At 41.8% G+C, this 25,699-nt stretch overlaps 2 protein-coding genes across 4 annotated transcripts in view; one reads left to right on the top strand and one right to left on the bottom strand.

Moving 5' to 3' along the window:
• BCL2L13 (BCL2 like 13) overlaps window positions 1-13,649 on the bottom strand; it is a 31,653-nt gene extending 18,004 nt beyond the window's left edge. Inside the window, exons 1-5 of one of the 3 annotated variants that reach the window (XM_033057993.1) lie at window positions 13,552-13,635; window positions 9,901-9,988; window positions 8,429-8,594; window positions 1,809-1,919; window positions 759-915 (exon numbers count right to left, since the gene is read on the bottom strand). In XM_033057993.1, the coding sequence (XP_032913884.1) occupies window positions 759-915; window positions 1,809-1,919; window positions 8,429-8,552 (392 nt within the window). In that variant the 5' untranslated portion in view covers window positions 8,553-8,594; window positions 9,901-9,988; window positions 13,552-13,635. Of the gene's footprint in view, window positions 1-758; window positions 916-1,808; window positions 1,920-5,824; window positions 5,922-8,428; window positions 8,595-9,900; window positions 9,989-13,551 lie in introns of those variants that run through there. The other 2 variants (XM_033057992.1, XM_033057994.2) reach the window with 2 other exon arrangements.
• Window positions 13,650-14,574: 925 nt separating this feature from the next.
• Window positions 14,575-25,123, top strand: ATP6V1E1 (ATPase H+ transporting V1 subunit E1). The gene is made up of 9 exons (XM_033058588.1): window positions 14,575-14,739; window positions 17,742-17,807; window positions 18,681-18,790; window positions 19,261-19,327; window positions 21,136-21,225; window positions 22,495-22,563; window positions 22,954-23,048; window positions 23,853-23,940; window positions 24,519-25,123. Exons 1-9 carry the CDS (start codon window positions 14,707-14,709, stop codon window positions 24,579-24,581), a joined length of 681 nt encoding a protein of 226 aa, XP_032914479.1. The 5' UTR covers window positions 14,575-14,706; the 3' UTR covers window positions 24,582-25,123.
• The last annotated feature ends 576 nt before the right edge of the window (window positions 25,124-25,699 follow it).

Raw genomic sequence — 25,699 nt, forward strand, 5'->3', positions numbered from 1 at the left:
GGCAAGTTCAGACTTCAGTTTAACAGAAACAGTGATAACTGGCATTGGACAGAAAACTGCTCATTGAACTCCAGAACCTGCCGTGATCTGACAGCCAACTGTACTGTAACGCTTGTTCATATGCATGTCAGAGGGCAGGAAAATATAAGTCAAATTAATAAGTATTGCATCTAATAGCACTAGTCTAGCAACAGGGCAAAAGAACAGAGTTAAAACACAATGAGGAAAACATAGTTTGGGTTTGTCATTTTCAGGGCACTCTCTTTACTTCCTTGGCACATTAATTCTCTGAAACCAAATCTAAATCAATCAGTGGGATGAGAAGAGCAGGAACAGCTGCAGGAAGGATATTATCAGGAGATTAAACAGTAACTCTAGTTTGCCTTAGAAAAAGGCAACACCGTTTCCACAGGCATTTCAAACTTCATGTACGAACACACATAAACAAAAAAAATTACTTGGAATGCAAATATTTTGCTATAAAAAACAAAGGAAGCCTGGAACATCAGGGTATCAACAAGCTAGAACCACTTAAATGCGTGGCTGCATTCCTGAAACTCTTCCTAAAGCAGCACCCTTCAGCTCCAGCTCTCTACCAACACATTTTGGAGGTCACTCAGAAAAGCCTAAGTAGTTCATGTGAATCCATTAAATTTCAGGCTGGTAATTGGAATAGAAGATGCAGTCCCAACTTCAGCACTTCAGCAATAGTCACGGTGCAAAAGGAAACACCTTTGAAAAAGCAAATGGAAACTCACTTGCTAAGCAAGCTCTGCAGTGCTTTGTGCAGATGTTCCTTCAGCTCCTGGGACAGTTTCTCCCCCAGATGAGCCAGGCAGTCTTCTATTGAGCTCTCTGGATTGGCAGGGCTGAACACTGGGGAAGTGTGGCAGTCAAACCCTGTAGTGGTAAATGCTGAGAGAAGAAGGTACACAAAATAAAACAGATTTACAGAAGAACATCAACAGTCTCAGATTTCTTATCCCAGCAGTTTACACAGTTTACATCAAGGATGAAAAAAACCACAGCTCTGTAGTCAAAGCAAGCAATGGACAAATCACAGTTAAAAAAGAAGTCAAAATACATCCACCAGTTCTTGTTTCACAATTGCATTATAACCAGCAAGTTTGCTGAATGTGCAGCCATTCTCCCATTTTAAGCTGATGCCAACCCAGCAGCAGAAGAGCCTCTTTTCATAGTACACTTGCCCACACATGGACATCTCTGCAGCAGTACTACAGTATTGGTATTTTCAATGTTATTTTATTCATATAACCTGTTCCTTCTCAGTCTAAAACTTCTAAGAAAGCTCCGTATGAATGAACTTAAACAGCTCAAGAGTACGTCTTTTTCCGATTTCTGATTTGCAACACACATGCACAGCAAAGATGGGTTTGAAATCATTCCTTGCTGAGTCCTATAAAAGCCACATCGACAGGTCAAAGCAAAAATCACAAAAATAAACATGGTGGAAGGGAGAAATCTGACAGCTTAAGTCCTCACTTATTGAAATATTAGCTCCTGAGGACTTCTGCCATCAAGTGCAGCTTAAAGGCTGCTTACTTTTCATTATTTACAGCAACCTATTAAATGTCATCCAGTTGTTTGCTTTGGTCAGGCTCCACCACTCCAAATGGTAACCTTTAACTATTTTACTCCATGTGACAATGTGTACAAATCTTGGGGGGGAGGAAGATAAAGAGATTCAACATATTCAAAAATCTCTTTAGCTAGAGTACCTGTTACAAATTAACCACCATTACAGTGCATAGAGACTATGGATTGAAACTGGAAAACCTGAAGAGCACCTTCCAAGATTTCTTCATCGAGACGTTTTAGCTCCTCCTCGATTTCTATTTTAATCTTCTCCAAAGCCTCTTTCTCCAGAGCAGGCTGTGCCATAAGCTGTTGTTGAGTCCCTGAAAGAAACAAGAGAAATAATTCAAATGTTTTAATTTCATGCTTTGAACAAGGTAGATAATGGAATGTGGTACTGAAATATTAGGTATAAGGGAATTTGAGATGAAAGTTTGATTTCAGACAGCAACAAGTATGATCTCTCCAGAGGTCTTATTACAAAGTTTTTTACATGAACCCAGAAACAAATAAATTTCCAGGCCTATTCAAGATAGAACGGTGTTTTAAATATTTTTTAAAACAAACAAACAAACAAAAAACCAAAAAAAACCACCCCAAAACAAAAGGCTACAAACAGAATACATATAAAAGCAACATCTTCAATTTAAGACCAAAATCAAACCAAGGGACATAAACAATCAGCCATTATACCTAATACACTTATTATCAAACTACACCAAAACAAAGCAGACTGGCATAAGCTTGATTGTTAGTAGCAAAATATAAAATTTATATCAACAAAAAAAGGATGTGATGTTGGTATCATCTGACTCAATTTCCTCCTCATCACTTTCATTTCACATCCAGATCTTCAGGTAAATCCTGTAACAGCAAGTGGAGCTTTCTGGCACGTCTTTTTTCACTCCTGTATTGAAGGTGCTAAATCATAATTTGATGCCTGTTTTCTTTGTTTTGTTTTTCTGCTGGAACTCACTTAAAGTGTTGTCTTGCCTTCCCTATTCTTCCACAACAGACACATATAATCACCAAATTTCATAAAAGTGTGTGTGAAAACCGTAAGATAACTTAACACACACAGATGTGCATTTTCTGTATTTAAAAAAACCACTAGACAATAAGCTTTCCAGATCTCCTACAATCGAAAAATACGTTAAAAATCCACAGTATTGACCCACTGAATGTGTGTTAATGCTTAAAAACTCAGCACAAGAATCCCTCTAAATCAATGTATGCTTAACATAACAGTATAAATTGTTCATGTATTTCTGTGACCAGTCTAAAAGAACAATGATAGTCAGTTAGATTCCATTTGACTTAACCACACATGTTCAGAATAACTTAGCTTCTTAAATCCCTTTCCAGGTAGCATCTCCTTGCCATTCTGATTAATAAATTCCAGAGAGGAGCAAACTGTTCCTCCTTTTGGTTAATGCCCTGTCAGTCCCTGTCAGCTGCTTCTTTGAAGAACTGAACCACTGCTCTGGAGTCAAGCGCAACAAGTGTGTGCAAGTGCCAATCCCTGTGTGAACCTGTGCTTTCTTTGTGTAGGGAAGGGACAGAGGAACAGACTCATTCTCACAGGACTAATGTGACGATGATCACCCGTGACAAGCTGTCATACTTGATAAGAAGTCACCCAGAAAATGGAAGGAAGAGAAATTCCACTGCTGCTGGTTAGTTATCTAAACAAAAGAGCTGTTTAGATAATCAGCACTGCAGTCAATGGTTTTCATCTCGTAACACCCACAACTTTGCAGCAGCTGCTGATTCTGAGAGCACCTGACTGTTCAGTCATGCCAAAACATCAAAACCCTGCCCCTCCCAGAGCAGTGACTTTGCACTGTTTATTCCCCTAATAAAGAATGGATTTCAGCTTTCTGCATCTCCTGGATGCTCACTGCTACCAACACTGCACACAGCACTGGAGGACATCAGCAGCAAAGGTCCTAAGTGAGGGGTATCTTTTTCTCAATTAGCCAGCTTCCAAGTCACAAACAGGTAAAATAAAGCTAGCTTATTTTAGATGAGAATATATTTTCATTATCAAAGATGCAAATGGTGACACCAGAAGTGGTGTTTCTAAGAGCCACAACTATTGAATGCTTTCCTGTGCTCAAGAAATGGGTCTGCCTCTTCTGGGCTTTTGATAAACCAACTCTGCACAGCCTCTTCCCAACCCAGAGGCACAATAAACCTCTGTTACAGGTTCTTGCAAAACCAAGTTAGTGCATTCCACTCTCTATTCATGGAATAAATGTTCACTTTGGCACAATTATGTTCCTGTTAAGATTTTGGGTTTCAGGTATTTGGAAGTAACCTAAAAAGCAGAGGAAAATGTGTTCTGAAAATCCATCAAGTACCACGTCATTGAGCATCAGACTACTAAATAAATGTAATACTTCAGCAAAACTCCAGAAGCTCAGCAACAATGTAAGACTAACCCGTTTGCCAGGTTTGATCCCAGGAGGAGGGATGGGAATTCATTCATCATAGCTACAGAGCCTGCACATCTCATTCTACAGTGCTTTAGCCAAAACTTCAGCTAACAAGGGACAACAGCAACTCCAAGGAGAGACTGAAAAGATGTTATGCCTTTTTAGTTCAAGGGAATGAAGGATGATTAGAAAAGAAATCTCCTGATGTCACAGATTGCTCCTGATTTATTTTCTCTCATGCCAGTAATTTTAATTTAGTAGTATCTTTGTTTTTGAGTTCTCCTAGGTCTCTATATTAACTTCTGCACAGTTGACTTAAATATTTACTCTCAGCATGAATGTAATATTTCTTTAACATCACAGACTTCTTAAAACATTAAGTAATACTAAAATTATTGTGAGCACTGAGAAGTGACAAAGATATACAGAATCTCTTTACAAAAGTATTTATCTGTTTCCTTTAATGAAAAGCACATCCATTACACCAGCTAACTCCAGACCAGGGACTGTCACACATAGATGGAGCTCTCAATTTCAGAAATGTTTACAAGAAGCTCTTTATAAAACATAAGAAGGCTCAGCTTAAAAGAAACTGAAAAAGTCTAAAATATTAAAAAGAGACAAGATACCGCCAACTAACTTTTTTTTTTTTTTTTGTGGGCCGAGAGAAGGCTTAATCAAGGGGGAATTCACACCCCAAAAAGCTCCTTTTCCTTGCCTCAGTTCAGGGAATAGCTCCCTTATTACCATGAACTGGACTGCTCTGACCTACCATGTGAATCTTTACAGCCTAAACAGGTATGTTTCCGCTAAGAGGAAGGTCTCTAACAAAGAAGTTCATCATCTAAAGTAAAACAACCTAAAAAACTCCATTTCCTACAAGCCAACAGTAGGTACCGTGTGTGGGAAACCAGTAAAGTGGCTCCATCACTAACCACATACAGCACTTCATATGGTAATTCCAAAAAGATAATAAACAGTCAAAAGGACACTGCACATGATAATTGAATAAAAGTACTGGACACCATGCACCTCGGGTATACTGTAAAACTGTCAAAACCTTGCACACCTCTTGACTAATCTATGTCACCATGCAGTATTAGCAGTAACTATAAATCTTTCAGATGCTCTGTAAATAAGGGATTATTTAACATTTTTCACTCTTCACCTCAAGGAAAACACAGAAAAACCACTTTTCTTCACAGTTTTTGTCATAGCCACAAGTTCATGGGATGATGTCAAGCAATGGGGGAGTAGATTTAAAAAGAGAAATACATTAAAAGTCACTCCTTGATAAAATACAAAGAAACATAATAGAAATACATTGAATCATAAAACCAAAGTACTTTCAAAAGTTAGTAATACTAACAACTGCAGCAAAGTAAAAGCTTCTGTAAAGAGAATGACTTCAGAAGAAAAGTGTAAAGATGTTTTCCAATACTTAATAATTATTTTCTGTGTCTGAACCAGTACTTATAGGTTGACAAGAGTTCTGAAAAAACACAAAGCATCACTCCACAATCTAATGAACAGACAACTGAGAGCTTCCACACATTTAAAATATAGGTACTCATCCACACGGACTTATATGGGTGATGCTACTCTATGTGTTTTAGCAATTTATCTGCTTTATTCACCTACCTGAAAACCTACCAAAACGCATCAGAATTTACTGCTAATGGATTTTGCATTAAATAAACTGCAGTGGCTGTTATGCAGAATCACTATCCTGGCAAAACTAATAGGAAAAATCTCTCAAAGCACTGGCCAGTTAAATTTGGTGAATTTACCTCTGGAGACACTCAAATCCATTACAGAACACTACAGAGCTATAATGTTAGAAGATTGGCATGTCCAGTAAAACTGTCTTTTCTTCAAGAGTCTGGAATACTGTAGATAGCTCTCTCTTCAGTCCCTGTGCTGAAAAGAAGATAGCAAAATAAAAATTTCCAAATGCTAATCAGGTGTTGATTCAGATCAACCTTATTTGCTTGAAGCCAGAAGTGATTTCAGTGCTTATAATTGAAGCCATTCTTCTTGCACCAAAACCAAGACCAACCAAGAGACCCAAAAGGAAACACAGCAATGAAATTTTCTACATAACTTGACTTGTATCTACATAATTATATCTACATAATCTGAATTTTCTATTCACTGAATAAAAACCCTCCAAAATCCATCAGTCTTGCAAAGCACATTAGGCCTGCAAAAATTGAGAAGTTCTAACTGGAAACCTGTCAACTTACCTTAAAGTTCTTTTCTTATCTCAGTTTTTGAAACTCAAAGATGCACACCAGAAAAAAGAATAGTACAAAATGCAGGAAAACAAAGGCAGATGATGGTAGGAGGGAAGGGCAGGGAACAAACAAAAGCATTCAATCTCTCCTACCAGTTCTGGTGGATAGAGATAAAATAATACCACTCCTGTTGGGAAGGATCCCTTTTTTTGGTTGGATGTTTTTGACCCACCAGATACCCTTTCTAGTTTAACGGGAGTGATGAAACTTCACTGAAATCTTGGAGACTGCTGTAGAAAGAGACTCAAGGGAAGAACAGAAATCCTAACAACACCCAGTGTACCTTTTTTCCTCACCTGCCATGTTCTGTACACGTGCAATGGGAATGCAGATGATCCTCCAGCAGGTGACACAAGGTGGCTGCAATTGGGATCCTGCACTGAACTGCCCTCTAGAGGAGTCCCTCACTCCCCCACTCAGACAAGAAAGTTAATTTAACTCCACCAGGTCAAGCTACAACTGGTCTTCCTGGATATTCCCATTATACTGAGTATGATTCAGAAAATAGACCAGGAGTACAGTCTTATTTGGATCTGAGAAAAATAAATAAAGGGAAAGCACTGCAAACCAGAGTCAAGGCCTCGTATGAATGAAACACAAAATACAGGGGTGTTCTGCAACTGGAAACAGGCAACAGGCAAAACTGCTGCTTCATTGCTTTCCATGGAAGGTGTCTGCACAATAAAAGCAAAATAAGATTAAGGACAGGTGTTTTTTATTGGAATCCTCTCAAATCACAAATCCATGGTATTCAGCCATAGAGTAGAAAGACTCCTGACCAGCATTTTGACGTGCCACAGACATCCACAATGGAAGGAATGTGGGATCACTCCAAGTGTTGTATCAACAGGTGATGGTGCTTGGAAAACACACTGCCAAGCAGGAAGCAATGCTGCGCTGCTGTTACCCCTGCTGTGTCTGTCACCAAACCCACAAGTCTCCCCTTCATTTCCATTTCCCAGCTTTCCTGTCTCTCTTGCCCTAAGGTTTCTCAGCTCAAGCACAGGACTGTAACACCCAGCTAAACCTCCCAGCAGTGCAGGAAATATCCATTATGGGCTGTGCCTCTCATCTCATGAGCCACAAAAGCAGTCCAAGTGGAAGCAGCAAACATACCTTAAATATACTAAGGTTAATTTTATCAATTAAATATACCAACATTAATTTAATGAATTATATATAATATAACCAGTACGTGCTATGTGCTTTAGTGCCACATTGAAAAGCAGTTCTGTCATAACTTTGATCTAATCTTTTCTTTTCAGGAATTTCTCACTTCATGACAGCTAAAACTGTCTCTGTTTGGTTTGGGACTTTTTTATCCTCCTTTCATCAGAATATGCTCCCAATCGCAGTAATGACTAAAACATCATTAAGAAGTGACAAGTCACCCAGGCAATCCTGACAAACAACATTGCTTAAGTGCTTGCCACCATAAAACACAGAACAGTTTTACTCCCTAGGTTTATGTGAACCACAATCTACCAAACTTCTTTTATTCTGCCTTCTATTTATTTATTTAACCTCTATTATCCATAAACCTGTCCTGGAAGAAACATCTGACTCCGTGCAGTCCTTGGCTTCTCATAAAGAAATAAATAAACAAACAAAAGTATCATAAGCCACATCTCTGTACCAGCACTGACTGACAACAACAGGAGCCTCAATGTAATAGGGCAAAACTATTCAGCACAGGAGATTGCCCAAGACAACACTCAGTTTATGCCAGTAAACACCACCTCACCCCTGCTTACTTCCACTTGTGCCCCAAAAAAACAGCAAGCATGGGCTGAAACTATCATGATGGCTCAACAAGTGTAATACATAACCATCCCCCTAGCCTCAAGACAGCAACTAAAACCACTGACTTGCTTCCTGAGCACCAGTCAGCCCTGGTACAGCTCAAATTAAAACAGTAATCTACATACAAACAGCTTTGTTTCCATCAGCATCTCTCATCTTTCAATTGAAATGGATCCATTTTTCACTGAATAAACCAAGAGATTTGTCTCACACTCTGCATCCCTACAGAAACACCAGAAGAACTAACTGCAAATACAGCTGCACATGCAAATGGCTAGAATATGCAAATATTACCTTGAGTTGGAGGAGGAGGAGGATGCTCCTGTGGCTTCTCCTGTGCTAAAAGGCCCACGTAGCTGAGCACTACGTATTTGGTTTCATAGTGAAATCCTACAGGCACGGCAGTAGTGGACGCCATTGGGTTGGCTGTGCTGGCGTGGGGCACGTCGCTCTGGCAAGGCTGTCAGGGAAAAGTCAAGTGTTTTGTTTGTTGGTTTATCAGGTCATGAACCCACAAGGAATTATGTAACAATCCTGAAGCAATATCCAGGTTTTTGCCCTGATATTCTATGCATTCTTATTTTAACAAGAACCACGCGGAGTAAACGCGACTGCGCCCCAGTGCAGCTCCCTGGCATTTCTCACTCCTGCCTGGCATGCTCACACTCCCATGGAAGCAAAACAAGCAATCCCTCACCACATGCCCTCTTCCCAACACCTCCCATCTCAACCACACAAAAAAACACACGTGCTCACGTTCTGACAGATTCTGAACATTCCCTTAACCACAGCTTGTGGTAAAAAGAGAAATTCCAAGGAGTCTCTCTTTCCCAAAGCCTCCCATGAATATTTTCTCTGCTTTCTCAGATTTGCTATTCAAAAACTATAACGCAGACAAAGTGACCACAACAGCCTCGAATTAATTTTACTGATCAGAAATAGAAAACATCTGGTCAACAGAGTCAATTCTACATTCATTGTAGGGATTGGAAGAACAGATGGTTGTTTGTCCTGGTTTCTCACCCAGACATTATTAAGTATAAACCAGAAATCCACACCTAACAGCAACATCTGGCTAAAGAACTCCTCCCTGTTTCACTCTAATTGTTTTGTTGCTTTTTTCAAATATCCAAATAAGACCTGCAGGAAAAACTAAGGTAGACAGAAACTAAAAACATGGTAAAAATTAAAATCTTAAACAGCAACATGGAAGTGGGGAAAGAGCCATGCAACAGATCAAATGAATGTTTGATATTAATCAACATGTTTTAGCTCTTCTTGTTGGGCAAAGTCTGGATAACTATTTCCAAAATGCTGTCAACTTGAGGGATAAATAATACTATCCAGGGGTTTCTAACAAACTCTTCAAGTTCCCTGGGACTTCAAAGAGTCATTCCCAAATAAGCAGTAGCTCATTCTCAGGCACCAGAATGGATGTCTAATGAAAGGCACACAAGAGAGTTTGTGCTGCAGAACAGCGACTGAACAGGCACTGGAAAAGCCAGATAATTTAGAGACTGCAGTTACATTAAGAATAAAAAATTTTATCAAGGTTAAAGTTTAAAGTAGTTAGAATGAGCAAAATGCTATATACAGGGAAGAGAAACTGGACCATGTCAAAGATGCCATGCCATGGATTGCAATGGAAATGCCTTGGGACTAAAAGAAAGAATCTCAGGTTCCAAAACCAAAGAACAATCTGCAAATGAAGCCTCAAGATTAAAAATATTAATCATAAACTGAGAAAGCAAAAGAAAAGTACTTGCCTGTGTAGCTATTCAAGATGTCTGGGCTAACTTCTAATCCCTCCTCCCAGAGAAGGAATTCAGATTAACAGCAGTTGTCCACTGGTTACTGTGGATAAACAGAACTTAACTGTGCTGTGGCATGGTTGCTGTGGGAGTAGGTAGCTTGGCAAAGAAAAATTTACCACCAACTAATAGCTGCAAAAGGAAAAGAACTGGTGTAAAACTGGCTGACTATTCTCTTTACAAACTCTAGTTTCTGAAACTCATTCAGTACTGAAAACAGAAAAGAGGCTCTCTCATGAAGACCATACTATGGCAGCCCTCCTGCCACTTGCTCCATGTATTTGAAAATGCCTAAAAGCCTTTACCATAAAGGTTCAGTTGTATCTTTGCTACAGCTTGAACCAAAGTAGTGATTATATACAAAGGAAACAATAAACTTGGGAGTCAACACTTCAGCTCTGCTGCCTCTTCCATTCCAAAGTGCTCAGAAACCTAAAAAATCACAGCAGAGAAGCACAGCTTTAGCACAATACATTTACCCTTAAGCCTCTTCCATAACTGAGGATCTGGAAAAAAATAACTGCTCTGAAGACTTTAGGATCCTTTAACAATAGATCTGCTCTTCAGGCAATCACCACGTTGCATGTTCACATCACCAGGTGTGAAAGGTACCATTCACCAAAGAGCAAAAGCTCCCCCAGCATGTTTCAGTTCTGGTTTGTTCAGTAGAGATCCACAGCCCGGAAATCAAAATGCTTCTCGCAATGCCGACACAGTGAATGGGAGCCCTTCCAGACAACCTGAACTGATCTCTCCCGAAAAAAATCAGCCTGACAGATGGTCCAGAGACATCCAGAAACTGTGATGTGGACCAAAGAACAAGTCTGGATATATAACACAGATTGTTCTTCAAAACATAATTCCAAATCAATGCAGAAAATGAAATAAAGTTGATCAAAACAAGCATGATATGCAAAGCACCACACTGCAACAGGGAGGCCTAATTCACAAAAATTAAAATGTGCTTGGCTCAGCACTTCTGAGGGGAGGAGGGGAAAAAAAAACAGAAGAGAGAATCAGACCACTACTTATTTAAATAGTGGCTAATGTTTCCCTGGAGAAAGAATGATTGAAAAAAAATTACCTTGTGGATATATTTTGAGAGGTAGTTTTATACTGAAATAGGAGAGAGACTTAAAAACTTGAATGGAAAAGATCTTCAAATTCACATAAAAGAATATCATGAGTGAAGTGCACTTCAGAAGCACTGGTCTTCCTTTGAGAGAAACTCACAGCACTGAACTGAACACAGTAACTGAATGCCTCGTTTTGGATTGCGAATGACTGGTTTTGTTTACAAAAAGAAACACAGAAATATTGACTCATATACTGTAAATATCTCAGAAAAGGCCATTTTTCAGGAATGAGTGGGATTGAAAAAGGACACACAGCTTGAGAGATCAGACCAGAGGAAAGAGAGCTCTCTGCTAAAAGAGCAAAATGGAAGACAGTCCAGAAAGTGTTTTTTTAAACAAGCTTGTACAGGAGATACAATGGAGAAGAAGAAATAAGGTGTTGCACAGACTCCCTAAGCCTCAAAGCCAGGACAAGAGGGCTGCTTCTGGTTTAACAGGTTCTCTGCAGGAACACTGTCCTTAAAAAGCTACAGAGATCAACCAATTACTCGCTACAAAAAAAAAAAAAAAAAAAAAAAAAAAAAAAAAAAAAAAAAAATCACCTTTCCCACCCTTGGGGGATAGAAGGCTATACCTGTTGAAGCTTACTGAGCTTGTCACTCCTCCGGCCCTGCTGTCACTTGTTTCATGTGGGCTGAGCTGCTCAAGCGACCTGAGAGCAGGAGTTGCAGCAGACTGACATTTCCCCATCTGTTACGTCCTAATCCATGGCAGAGTTATAAATTGGATAATGGGCAGCACAAGCCTGCCAATGAATACAGCGAATATAATCCCTGGGCTGTGTTTCAGCCCCTATCTGTAAAACCCTACTGTGCGTCAAGATGCATTCACAGTGCACCATCCAAATCCCAAAATGCAACATCACTGCTCCACTGCCCACAGCAGTCCAGCTGGTTTTTATAAATCAAACAGCAGCCAATGGCACCAATGGATTTCAGAAACACCAGATTTCCAAACAGCAGCACCTCAGCTCTCAGCTTCCACTCCAAAAAAGTCACTCCAGAGCTGGATGCGTTCCCCACCTAGAGCTGGAGTCACCAGGCCTCACTCAGCAGCCACAAACCCAATCGCCCCGCAAAGGTGGTGGCTCAGTTTTAAGCACAGAGGCAACATGACAGCAGCACTGCAGCTCAAATCATTTTTAGGGCCACCTAACACCGATATGCCCACGGTTTGGGTCGTCTTCCTGACATCAATCTCTGCAACAGGCAGCTGCTCTTAGCTCAGCTGCATCTACAGCTGCGGGTTTACACGGTGCTCTGGACCAAACCTACCGAATTTCAAGGAGTTGCAGGTCGACAAAACCACACCCTACATCAAGATGGAAAATATTCAGGCACTCTGCAGCCTTAGCAGAAGGTTTGTGTGTGGATTTCGGGTGAGACTTGCATGTGTGGACTAGTTTAACCTTGCAGCAGTTTGTGTCTGAAAACACTTCTCGTAAGAGGCAGGGCTATCCAAAACACCCAGTTGTGATCAGCTTGGGAGATAAATTATCCGGAGTACTTTTCCAACTGTGTATGAGGTTATGACTAAGAGTTTGTTTATAATAAACTGAGAACTGCTCAGCTCAAACATGTCAGGTTCTACTGGAAATGAATCAATACTGCAGCCACTACTGATCCTCTGGTGGTACTTAAGGGATAGAAATATTGGAAAACATAATTGTTCTTTATGTGGACAGCAGCTGTAGTTAACTTGGACAGAAATGCATTTAAGTGAGCATTCTAGGCAAACGGTGTGATATCTCTTCTAGGAAGAAAAACAAAAGCTGCATGCGTTATCCACTACAAATGTCCTCAGCCCTTCGCAGCTTCAAACCATCCTACCGCAACATTAAATTATGACAAAACACAGATTTGATTAACGAGCTCCCATTCACTTTCTGTCTCTACGTGCCTATTTGGGTTGGAGTACCCGAAAAAAGCCGTTCCAAGCTCCGGCAGCGCCAGAGCCGCCGGCGGGAGCGCAGCGTGAGCCCCTCAGTCACTTGGGCGATGAATGAGATATTTATACCCGGGCGGGCGGGCACAGCGCCGGGATGAGTCACCGGCGGGGCCGTCGGGGACTCGCAGCCTGTGCGCTGCCGCGGGCCCTGCAGCGGGGGAGCCGCCGCTTCTCCGCTGCCAACGGGGGCCTGGCACGGCCCCTTCGCCAGCGCGGCCCGCGGGGTGTCCCAGGGGTCACCGAGCGGAGCGGGGTCTGCACGGCCCAAGGGGCGGGAGCGGCTCCGGCCGCCAGGGGGCGCGCCTGCCCCCCGCCGCGACGCGCGTGCCCGATTCGCGCCCCCCCCTCCCGCCCGTCACGGACGGGGGTGCGCGCGCGGAGGGGGACGGGAGCGCGCGCGGGGCCGCCGCCGGTACCCTGTCCCCCGCCACCCTTAAATTCATAAGTAATAAATGCAGACAGTCAGGTTGGTAAAGAAATAAATAAGCAGCCAGCCCGCCCCGCTCCCACGTCCGTAGCTCACCTGCGGGCACCGCGGGGAGGAGCTGGAGGTGGAGGAGCGGCCGCAGCTCCCGGGTCGCTCCCACCGGGGGCGGTGTGGGGAGGGAGGAGGGGTGGGGGGGCAGGCGGGCGCGCGCGCGCGCTCGCGCGCTCGGCCGGTGCGCGGGCTCTGCCCTAGTTCGCCGCCGCCGCCATGATGGAGGGGGCGGGGCCAGGAGCGCGGGCGCGCGGCGCGTGCCTCGCGTCACGGCTCGCGCCGGGGGAAGGGGCGGGGTCCGACGGGGGCTCCGCCTGCGTGACGTCACTGACCCGGAGGGGCTCCCGGTGGTCGCAGGGACCCGGTGACCGGGATAAACCGGGCATGGGCTCCTGGCAGCCTGTCCCGTTTTCCTCATGGATTCGGAGGAAAATTGTAGTGAACTCTTGGCAGTTCAGTCTCCACGGCACATGGAAAAGAAACAGTCTGGATATAATTCTAACTCTATTTGCTATTTTACTCAGTAATATTTATTTTATTCTAGTAGACATCATGATAATTTACTATTATATATTATTTCTTGTTTATTAAAATTTGGTTTTAATACTATGCCTGAAGTAATAGTAAAGCATTTTCCAGACCCAACGTACACGCTGATTTCCAGCATTCTAACAATATTATGAAAACACAGCAAAGTTGCACACATGGTTTTATAATAAGCTTTTTCACACAGAAAAAAAAATGACAGAGAAAAAATTAAGGGAATGGAAATGAGGAAGAAGCACGGATGTGCTTCTTGGTTTTGTCCACCAAATATTCCTGCAGAATGGAAATGGAAGCTGCCAATTAGAACAAACCAACATTATTATAGATCCCGAAGCTGTGCCGTAAAGAATGGCGGCAGTAACAGAACTCTGTGAAGTAACTCAGTTTTGACAGCGACAATGACAGTGACGGCGACCGTGACAATGACGTAGCACCCACACCGCCATACATGGAGGAGTGACATCACACAATACGGGCGTTCCTATTGGTCCGGAGGCGTGGTGGGCGTGGCCCGCGCTGTCCCCGCCGGCCGTGACCCGAACCGGATCTGATTCCGCTCGCGGCCACCGACGGCACCGGGCGCGTCTCCTTGGGCCTGCCGCCGCCACCGCCGCTGTCCCCGCTGCTGCCACCGTCTGTGTTACCGCCACCGCCATGGCGCTCAGCGATGCGGACGTGCAGAAGCAGGTAGGGCCGAGCGGAGCCCGTGAGCAACGGGGCTGACAGCGCCGTGCGGCTCCGCTGCTCCGCCGGGGCCCTCCTCTGCTCAAGGAAGATCGGTAGAGGGGAAGGATCCTGGCTTGGAAAGAGGAATATTCGGACAAAGCGATTTTTTTGCCCTGGCAGGGTGGATGGGCCCCGCTGGGGGACTTCCATGAGGCGTTTTGGTGACATGTTACGGGAGATCGTAAGGAGAGGGTTCATGAGTAGGCTGTGTGTGCTGTGTGCAGTGTTTAGTTGCACCCCAAGGCAGGTAAGTGCACAGCCTTGGGCGAGCAATGTGTTTTTGCATGTAGCTGTGTAGAAGTGACACAGAAGTCTCTTCTTCCATAGCCAGAAAAAGTGGCCTTTAACTGAGACAGGGGAGATTTTGATCAGGTAAGAGACAAAAAGAATTCACTGTTAGGGTGGTCAGGCGTTGGAATAGGGTTCCCAGGGAGGTGGTGGAGTTACCATCCCTGGAGGTGATAGAAGGTGTCAGGATCTGAAGTGGTTTAGGGCTTTAAAAGTTACAGTGATGATTGGACTGGGTGATCCCGAAGGTCTCTTCCTGCCTTCGTGATTCTATGGTTCCCTAAGGATTTCCCATCTCTTTTTTTCTTGTAGCTGTGTTGCCTGCAGTTAGCTGTACCTCAGCATATGGGTGGGCTTCTCAGCGTTCCTGAATGCTCTTTTCAGGTCTACATCCTAAGCAGTGTGCTGCAGCCTGGGCTTGGCTCACAATGGAAACTTCCAGCCCTGAAGTCTTGCTGTGGACACTCCTCCAGAGGAGTCCCTGTTGACTGTAAACACTGCCCTCAGCTAAAAAAGCTGCTTTCAGCTGGGTTGGAGATGAGGTGTGGTGTTAAAGGCTGTGGGAATCCAGTCAGCACTGGTCTGGGTGGTTTCTTGCAGGAATTGAGCAGATAAGGCAAGTTCCCTTTGTCCTCTGCATCACAAGTACTTGTGTCTCACTTTCTCATTCAGTAAACATAGTCTCTTGGCAAGGAAGCATCACAATAAAAGTAAAATTAGTAGGTTGCCCTTCTCCAGAAGGAGAATTGGAATGTTGTGTTGTATTGTATTCCTTTCAAAGCTCGGGGTTTTTTTCCTGACACTTCCATAAAGATAATAAAAATAAAGCTGACATTAGGGTGGTCTTACTCAGCCAGAATGGAGCTGAACTTCAAAGGTTAGTTCAGGCTCTGGTGATGTATTAAACAGGTAATACTAACAACATTTCACATCTGCAGCATTCCTGTCAGTGCTTTACACTCCTGAGCCCAGGATTATCCTGCTAACTGCAGAGGAGAGTGCTAATGGCTGACAGTCCTGCATGTGGATGAATCTGGCATGAATTTGCCAGCTCATCCTCTTAACTCCTTGCCACCACACTTTCAGTGATTGTCACTTTGAAAATCATCTCTGATTGACACTTTTCCCCACTGACAGACTTGCTTGTTATTCTGTCAAGGTCTTTAATATATTGTTCCATCTGGTCAATTCTAAAGCCCATCTAACATTTAAGGACTTCCCTTGGAAAGGATAGTCACACCGCTCCTGATGGGAAAAACTTTTCTTCCTTTCTACAGGAAAAATTGCTTTAAAATTAGTCTGTCATTTCCAGATGCATTTTTCTCAGTGTTATTAAAACTAATCCTATTTATAGATATTAAAATCTGTCTTCATTTCTATAAAAAGCAAAAGGGGATTTCAATACAGCAACTTTTGAAGGAAGTAACACTGTTCAGTTTTACCAGTCTAGGAGAAGTGAATTCCATATTAGCTTGCTTCCATCTGATTCCTTTTCTTTACACAGAGGATGTTTCCTGAACACCCAGAACTGTTAAAAGTGCTTTTCCGAAATTCAGAAACCAGACTACACTGGAGGCAGTGACTCAGTAACATAAAGGTTGCTGCTGCTTGGTTCTCAGTCTTCTTCAACAATAGGCTATTCAGCAAAATAATATCCTTGTTTTAAATGCCTCTCTTGTCCTTTCTGAAATGCGGGGTAGAAAGCTGATGCTGTAGGTAGACAAGCACTTGAGAGTCTTTGCAGACATGAATTAAAATCTGCTGATTGGAATTTGAGGATGTAGATGTTATTGTTCACTTCTTCCACTGTGTTAACACATGTTTAAAATCTTCCATTTGTCTCTTCACTTCTGTTTTTTCATCTCTACAGCTTAGTGCTGTTCTGCACATTGGCTCAGTTTTCACCTTGGCACCATTGTAACCTCTTTAAAACTTTTAATTTTAACATGAGATTCTATGAATAGGGTCTTTTGTGCGAATTTATTCAGTCTGGATTTTCTACAAAACGTGTCTTATCACTAAGTGCAAGCAAAAAGTCAGTAGGTTCTTATGGTTTGCTCCATCTGGCCATGGAAATGTCTGTACCTCATCCCAGTTGCAGTTTGATTGGGAATGAGTCCTTCCAGTCTGCCCCAAATGGGAACCTGATCTGAGGTATGGTCACAGAAAGGCATGTGATGGATGAACAGAATTTGATCTGATTGCTTTCCTGGTCAGTAAGTTGCTGGACGTGGGCTCTGTAGTGCTTTGAGGTGGCTTCAGAAATGTTTTTCAAGTAGAACTTACTGGTTCATGTGGGGCTCTGAAGCAGCATGTGACATTCTTGGCATGGTCTGGGTCACAGCCTCACATTTATACAAGTTTACTTTTGAGTTGGTTGCTTTGTTTGGGTTTTTTTTATAGTTGCATACCTGAAGTGCATTCTTCTAATGGCAGTTAGTGAAAGAGCATTATATGGAGTTATTGGGGAAAATAGTTTTCTTGTAATATATGTCAAGATGAACCGACTCTTTGGTGTGTAGGCTCAATTAAATTTCCTTGCAAAACAACATTATTTGAGTTAGTAAATGGATACAGAGGATCTACAAATGATGATATATATATATGTATACCTACATCCTCTGGTCAGTGTCCTTTCCTACAGAAAATATTTTCTTTCCTCTCTCTTGTTACAGATCAAGCACATGATGGCTTTCATCGAGCAGGAAGCCAATGAAAAGGCTGAAGAAATAGATGCAAAGGTAAAAATGGAATTTCACTGTCAGTAACTACATCCCACATGCTACTTGGAAAGTTGCAGTCAGAGAGCACTAGAACACCTTTGTAAGCTACAGCTGATTTCTGTTTAGTTATTACACAGCAAAAAATATTATACCAAATGAAGTTAGCATTTCTTAGCTTTTGACAAGTGAAAATTACTCAGAGCTGGTTTTGGTCAATGTTTTGGTGGCTCTTGAATATAAATATATTCCTGTCAAAGTTCACCCCTTTTTTTACAGAATCAGGAGAGCTGAGTAGTAACGTGACTCAATTAGATTAAGAACACCTTCCCCCACTAAATTAGTATTTAAGGCATGAGTTGAATTGCTTGCAGAATGCTTCACTTAGGTTAAGCCAAAAGAGACTGGGTTTAATATTAACCTGGTGATAAGGGTATAGATGTTTTCTGAAGAAGGATTAATGGTGCCTTTCAGCCCCAACAATCTGCATTATATCACTACTGAAATAACTTGTTGGTGTTGGACTCAGCATATGTGTTGCTGATAATATTTAATCTTCCTTAAACATTTAGATTTACACAAGTATTTAATCAGTACCAAAGCAAGTATTCCTGAAGATCTACAAACAGAAGTTGAGATTGAATTCTGAGGTATAAGTAGGAGAATTATCCATATGTTTTTATATTCTGTCTGGTGAGGCTTTACAAAAAAAAGTAACAGCTGTGCTGTCACCGTCCTTGTGTAGGAATTACTTAAAGAGGTGAACGGTTTTTATGTAGAACCAGAACTTGTATCATCCTATCCTGTCTGTGAATGTGCTCTGTTACATTTTGGTTCTGTTTTTTTCAGCCCAAGGAATCAATTTCCACTTCAGTTATTTAATTTTTACTGTAGGCAGAAGAGGAATTCAACATTGAGAAGGGTCGCCTTGTTCAGACACAGAGGCTGAAAATCATGGAGTATTATGAAAAGAAGGAGAAGCAAATTGAACAGCAAAAGAAAATGTAAGTTGCTTGGGTTAGACAGCTGACTTCAGAGCCTGAGCTCACATTTTGTTGTTAATTTTATATAAAATTCTTCTTCCCTTGGAAACAGGCAAATTGTAGACAACATATTTAGTTCTAATTGCGAGTTTCTGTTTTTTTTTCTGGGGAGAAATTATCAAAGCTGAGCTACAATGTTAGAACTTAGTATGATGAAAGAATCCTTCACATTTCTTTATGTAGTTAATGTCTAGAGCTCTGCCCTGGGACAAATAATCATGTTGGGTTTAGTTTGGCTGGGTCTTCACCAAGAAAAGGATTCTGCAGTTTACTCTTTTGTGCAAGTCCAGAAACAGGTTCAAATAGGTGAACAGACTTTGTTTTTAAGTGCTGTAGAACTATTATCTTTAAATGCAAAGCGTGCAGTTAAATGTTACAGTTCTTCTGTCAAAGGCTGATGGATTGATTCAACTTTATCATGCAACTTGCAGTCAGATGTCCAACCTGATGAATCAAGCAAGGCTGAAGGTCCTCAAGGCAAGGGATGACCTTATTGCAGTGAGTATCTCTGAAGTAAACACACAGTTCCATGTGTTAGGAAATGGAACCGTTCTCTAAGGAAAATACGATTTTCGATTGAGTGACTTTTGCTCCAACATACAAAAATGGCTTTCCAAGCTGCTCTGAAAAGGCCTTGAGGATTAAGTCCAGCTTTGCTAATCTCCTTATTTTCATAGTTGTCATTACCTCCTGTTTTAGGAAGATGCATTGGTCTGCCAGGAACATTGCAGGCAGTGTTATATCTGTCATTTGCACAGTAGCTTGTTTCATTAAAGAGCAGCAACTGTCTCTTGCACAGTTGGTAGAGTTTTGAAATTCTGTTTGCCTAAAGCAATGTTTATGTGAAAAACCCAGGATGGCATAAGCAAGGAGGCTTAAAACACCACTAACTGGGATTCTTTGTGTCCTTCAATGGCCCATAGTACATGAAAAGTTTTGCTTCTTGTTCTGATAGGTGACCAGTGTGTGTTTTGACAGAGAGGGTGAGTAATCATTTATCAGAGCAGACTACATTCAGGCTTGTGTGGGTGTCCTGTGTTTATCTCTCACCCTGGCAGTGTGCCCCCATTCTGCTGACTGAGCAGTGACCAGATGTGCTGTGCTCTCCCACCCCATCTCAGAGATAGTTTGGGTGTTCCATGTTCTGCTAGATGGGGCTGTTGAGCTGTTGGAAAAGCTTGAGGCACCCGTGAAAGTCAAAAATAAAAGATGGGATAAATGTTCAGGTTGATGCTACCATGAAAAAGAGGAGAAGAAAATCACCAGTTTATTGACTCTTTAAAATGAGTTTCAAACTGTAGATTGTATTCCCAGAGAGGAGGAAGGTGGATTGCTCAAGGGCTAACTCTGTTGTGGTAGTCTCTGCTGGGTATCTCTTCCTCATTTATCTGCTGACTCAACCTCATGCTTCTGAGTAATTCTAAAAACTCTTCCTCATTTTAAGGCATTTAAAGTCACATGCTGCTCACTCTTTTTTCCCTTATCAGATCTTTGCTTTCTTTAATGAAGAGAGATGGGCAGTTCCAGAAATGCGGTGTTACTCTAGGGAGAATAGCGTAACTAGGTTTGACCATGACAGTAAATTGTGATAGTGTTATATCCTCATACTGATTATGTTACTGGGCTCTCTTTTTCTAAACACCGTGAGATAAAACAGGAGAGAAAGGTTTATACCAAATCACAGAATTTCTTCATCTGAAGCATTTCTGATGGTTCACTTTTACAAACTCTGAGTTGACTCATATTTCTTTAAAAGTTTCTTAAGAATTCAGTCCCATCCAATACTGATTTACTGAGTAAAGATAACCAAGACACCTACTTCAAATTAAAAATAAGCTTTCTCTTTTAAATTTTGACTTGCATTTCCTTACAATTAAAGAATACCTAACCTGAATATTATTTGCTGGAAAAATAGATTGGATTTCTTTGCTCAACCATAAAGCTGGAAAAAAAAATTATTTGGACAATTGTATTGTTTTATATTAAGCATTTACTACATATTTAGTTTACCTACATTAACGTTCTAAGTATCATCCTCTTTACTCCTGAGCTCTCCCTTTTTCACACAAAAGGAATTATTGTCAGGTTCTAATGAGGTCAGCCCAGGGCAGGAAGCAGGGAAGTGCTGGGCAGGGGTAGTGTGCCATGCACAGAGATGGAGGTCTAGCTTGGATGAACACCAGCTGGAGTGTACATTTACGTGTTGGCAGGGTGTGAGAGCTATAATGAAAGTACAGAAAGTTGGTAGGCATGAAACCAAATGCCAAACAGATGGGCTCTGCTGATCTGATTTCTTCTGAATGTAGGATTTGCTGAATGAGGCCAAGCAGAGACTTGCCAAGGTAGTGAAGGATACTGCCAGGTACCAGACACTGCTGGATGGACTCGTTCTACAGGTAAATATTTAAATTGTGAAAAACGGATCATTGCTGCCCTAGCCCCCTAAGTTTCTTTTGTCAGAAATAACCCTCTGAAAGTTACAGTTGTAATGTAGCCTGGATCAAATGCTGCTGAGTGATCCTTGAGTTTAAACATCACTTTAATATCTTTGAGTCTTGGATTCTGAACAGAAAAGGTTGCAGCTCATTTTGAGGTGTAGAACCTGGTACACCAGCAGCAGTTCCATTGTAAGAGTAATTGCAGATGTGCACACACACATTTTAGGGTGCACACATGAAGCTGCTGTAGTGATCAGCTGGATGAAATGCACCTTTGGCAGAGGCTGGTTCTCTAAACCCACAAGTCAGTGCATGCCTGCTTTGAAACTTTTTTGGCATTTGAGACTTAATAAGCTTTGACAAATTTAGCATGGAGTGTGCCTGTGACAGAGGCAGGCACAGAAACAGAAACCAGAGCTTTGCTTGCCTAGAAGAACATCCTCAAGCCCCAGAAATGAACGGCTGAAAGTCCAGTAAGTGTTGGCCAGGTCAGTCCTGTGAGCTCTGGTTCCTCCTTCTGGCACAGATTGGTCCTGTTACTGTGAACTCCCAGGAGCCACCCACGAGCTCTCCTGTCACACTTGGATGGCAGAGTTTTCTCAGTAGTGTCTCCTACAGCTGTGCCTCCAACTGGGTGTTGTTTCTTTTGTCATGCTCAGGTCTGGTGTTGCTGTACATCAAACAAACCTTTCTTGCTCTTGCAAATTGGCCACCCTTGTCTTGGCTCACTGTGTTAGTTCCAGTAAGGGATCTGTGCTCACAGCTGGACCAGTGATCATTGTAGGTCCCTTCATACTGGAACTAAACTTATTTTATTCTGTTCTAGCCTCAGGTATTACCACAGGAACTGCAAGGCAGGGGTTCTTAGAACAAGCTGAAACTGCTGCATGTCTTCTGGAGCTTGGTTGCATGCTCAGCAGTGATCCTTATGTGTGCATGAACATTAACTGGCCAACACAGTCCTGAGATTCCATATGTTTAGTTGCACTTGAGCTCCAAAAACATCATTCATATTTGGGTTCTTCCCCAAATAATGGTGCTAACCTCTCAATGTCTGCATGAGGTGAACTTGTGAGCAAAGATCTAAATGAATGAGGCTGAAATTGGGGTTTCGGTTTCAAATTGATCAGCTTCTTTCCTTTCTTGGGGTTAAATAGTTCTGACAAATTATTAATTATTGATAATAAAATGTTGACTTCCTGAAACTGAAATGGTTATTCCTTGCAGGGATTCTACCAGCTGCTTGAGCCCAGATTAGTTGTTCGGTGCAGGAAGCAGGATCTCCCCATGGTTAAGGTAAGACACCTGGAATATTTTGACAGTGCCCTACTCACAGAGGCTGACACCTGATTATAGATATTTGTTGCTCAGGGCCCCCTCTCTGTGTGATATGAAAAACTCTGCTGCTAGAACTTCTATTGCGGCTACAACGTGCTTTCAAAGTTGGGGATCGTTCCCTTGCTTGGATACTACCTTGGAGACTTCAGACATGGCTATAGTATTTAGAGTAATAACTGGGTTTGGCTGAACAGCCAAACTAAAATGCATTTGCTTAATTAAAAAAAAAAAATTTAAAAAAAGAGGCCTCAATCCCTTAATTTTATTAGTACAAGTGATTGAGTGATCAAACCTGAGTGCTGAAGTAGCATTTGTCAGTGCTAACTGGAGGTTTATCTTCTGTCCTAGACTGCTGTACAGAAGAGCATTCCCATCTACAAAAATGCCATAAAAAGGGATGTGGATGTTCATATTGACCAAGACAACTTCCTGCCAGAAGATATGTAAGGAAAATGGGATTGTTTTGTACAGGGCACAAACTTAATGCAACTTCTCAAGACACAGCTCACATTAGTGTTAGAAAATTAAGTATGGAATATCCTCAAGTGGCTGTTGCTGTTCTTTTGGAGCTGGCACTACAGACTCTGTAGTTTTATCCAGACAAGCACTGTCTCCATCACAAATGTGAGGAAAGGTTTTGTGCAGTGTCCAGGCTGATTCACGGTACTCGAGTCTGGAATAACTGTACATAGGAACTGAACCACTGTTCTTTTAAGGAGAGACAGTATGGATGTAGCCATGCTTTCTGTCTCAAGATGAAGCAAACTGAGTCTTAAGGTGCTGCAGGAAAGTCACTTGATGGGGTTTGTGTCTGTTGGTTCTGCAAGGTTCTATTTCCATATGGTATCATAGAGATACCATAGGCAAAGCTGTATATTCTGCCAACAAACAAAATTTTCCTCACCTTCCAAAATGTGACAGCTGTCTTAATAAAACAGAATCTGAAGCTGTTTTGAAGGGACAAATTGCATAGCTCCACTCACATTTAAAACATGCTAATGAGGATCCTTGCACATAGCTGTGGTCTCTGATAATTCCAGAGATGCTTTGCACTGCTGCTTCAATGCATCTCTTTGTGCTGATTCCTATTAAGACATGACCAACAAGGTTTTTTTTTAAAAAAGAGAAATCTTAGCCATGTATCTGATATTGCTATAAATGCTGATTTGGCGTTTATGTTTGCCACATTCTGATGCTGACTGTGGATTTCACTGAATTATTTCTTTTTTGTTGTTGTCCAACTTTAGTGCTGGAGGTGTTGAAATCTACAACAGTGATGGTAAAATTAAAGTTTCCAATACCCTGGAAAGTCGTCTGGACCTTGTAGCCCAGCAGGTGAGTTTCTCCAACAGGTAAACAAAACACAATTAACTAGTTTGTTCTTGTAATGAAATCCTTGTGTTTCCCAAGTGTCACAATAGTGCATGGCATCAGAATTCATTGGGAATGACAAGTAAGAAGTTGTTTTTGAATGGAAAGAAGCAAATTACCTGTTGTTTGTGCAGCAAAAAAAATGGCTTTCCCCAGAATGATTCCTTTTGGATTAAGCTTAAGCATAAAACTCTATAAATTATGATACTGAAAGCCTTGGTTCTGACTCCACTGCAGTCAAGATGCTGAAATGCTGAGGCTAATTTGAATTACTGAAGCTAGCTTGAGTACAAACCTTGGCTGAGACCTATTACACCCAAGTGAAAAAACCCTAGCTCTGGCATCTCTTATGCTGCAGTACAGGCAGTGCTTTCAGTCTGTAGAGTAGCAGGCAATGTGTGATCAGAGAAAGACTTCAGAAAGCTCAGATGAACTGACTTGTTAATTTTGAAGCCAACCTAACTATCCCACAGTGCCTGCAGGAAGAACACACAGCAGTTTTATTGCCCATTTCACATAACTGCTGTGCTCTTTCTCTACAGATGATGCCAGAAATCAGAGTGGCTCTCTTTGGTGCTAATGCCAACAGGAAGTTTTTGGACTAAACCTCTATGAGAGAAGGTGGGATCTGTTCCACTGCCATACTGAAGGGGATGCAAAAGCATCTGCTAATTTAAAATCTTGACATTTAACATTACTGTGTCATCCAGTATCTGTTCTTCAATAGAATAATTTTGCATACCTGCTGTGCTTAGCCTCTGTGGTTAGAATGCCTTGCTCAAAGGATGTGAAGACATACATATTCATCCAGGAGTGACACTAGAAAATGGAGGCACTTGGGCTCTTGGCTTTCCTTGCACTGTTGTGACTCTTATAAAGACAAGTGGTCCATTTAGGGTCACTCTCTTTGCTTTGGCCACGTCTCTCTCTCTCACTTGTCTGATCTGTGAAGTAAATTACCTTGCTGCTGATGGCAAATCCCCTTTCAGTTATGGTCTTCAGTGTTACAGAGGGCATGTATTCCTTCCCAGGTTCAATTCATGTTACTTGGTCAGGCATTTCCTGTTCTGTATATGTGATTAAAAAAAAAAAAAAAGCCTGAGCCTGTAAAACTCTATTTATTAAAATAAAAATGCGTGTGTATGGAGTTCCTTGTCACTTCTCTCTGGGGCATTGGCAGCAACCATTGAAATGTGATTGAAATAGGATTGTTTGTCTAAGGACTTCCTACCTGAGCTCTGTGTATGAGCTGTTCTGTGAAGATGGAATTCAAGTGTCAAGCTATTTGCAGGAATAACAAACATTGGATTGTAGGCAAGGCTTCTGAATAAGAGTCCAGGATTCTGGAGCATCATTCTCCCTGAAAATTGGGTCAATAGTTTTGCTCCCTCTGTCTTCTGTCACAGGAGAGAACTCCAGTAGCACAACTGTGCTACTTAAATAAAACAAACACGATCCATTTCCTATCACAAGTTTGTTGCTTCTGTGCAGGAGATCCAAACTGTACCCTGAATCTTCTTGATGCTCAATTCTGAGATTTCTTATGTGGAAAATAGAAGCTGATGAATTACTACTTAAATGTGTTTTGAAATCATCTTCTCTAAGTATTGCAGTGAATCAGGAGTGATAGGAATTTTACACTGTGCCATGGGGAGCATTTGCCAAGCTGCAGAAACACTGGCTTTATGCAGTGTTTTTAACCTGAGGCCCTAATGTGTGTGCC

This window comes from Catharus ustulatus, chromosome 4 (assembly GCF_009819885.2).
Source record: "Catharus ustulatus isolate bCatUst1 chromosome 4, bCatUst1.pri.v2, whole genome shotgun sequence".
Lineage (NCBI taxonomy): Eukaryota > Metazoa > Chordata > Aves > Passeriformes > Turdidae > Catharus > Catharus ustulatus.

Coding starts and splice junctions, on each gene's coding strand:
- ATP6V1E1 (XM_033058588.1), top strand. CDS start 14,707: ATGGCGCTCAGCGATGCGGACGTGCAGAAGCAG. Junction 14,740..17,741: donor ATGCGGACGTGCAGAAGCAG/GTAGGGCCGAGC, acceptor CTCTTGTTACAG/ATCAAGCACATGATGGCTTT. Junction 22,564..22,953: donor AGGATCTCCCCATGGTTAAG/GTAAGACACCTG, acceptor CTTCTGTCCTAG/ACTGCTGTACAGAAGAGCAT.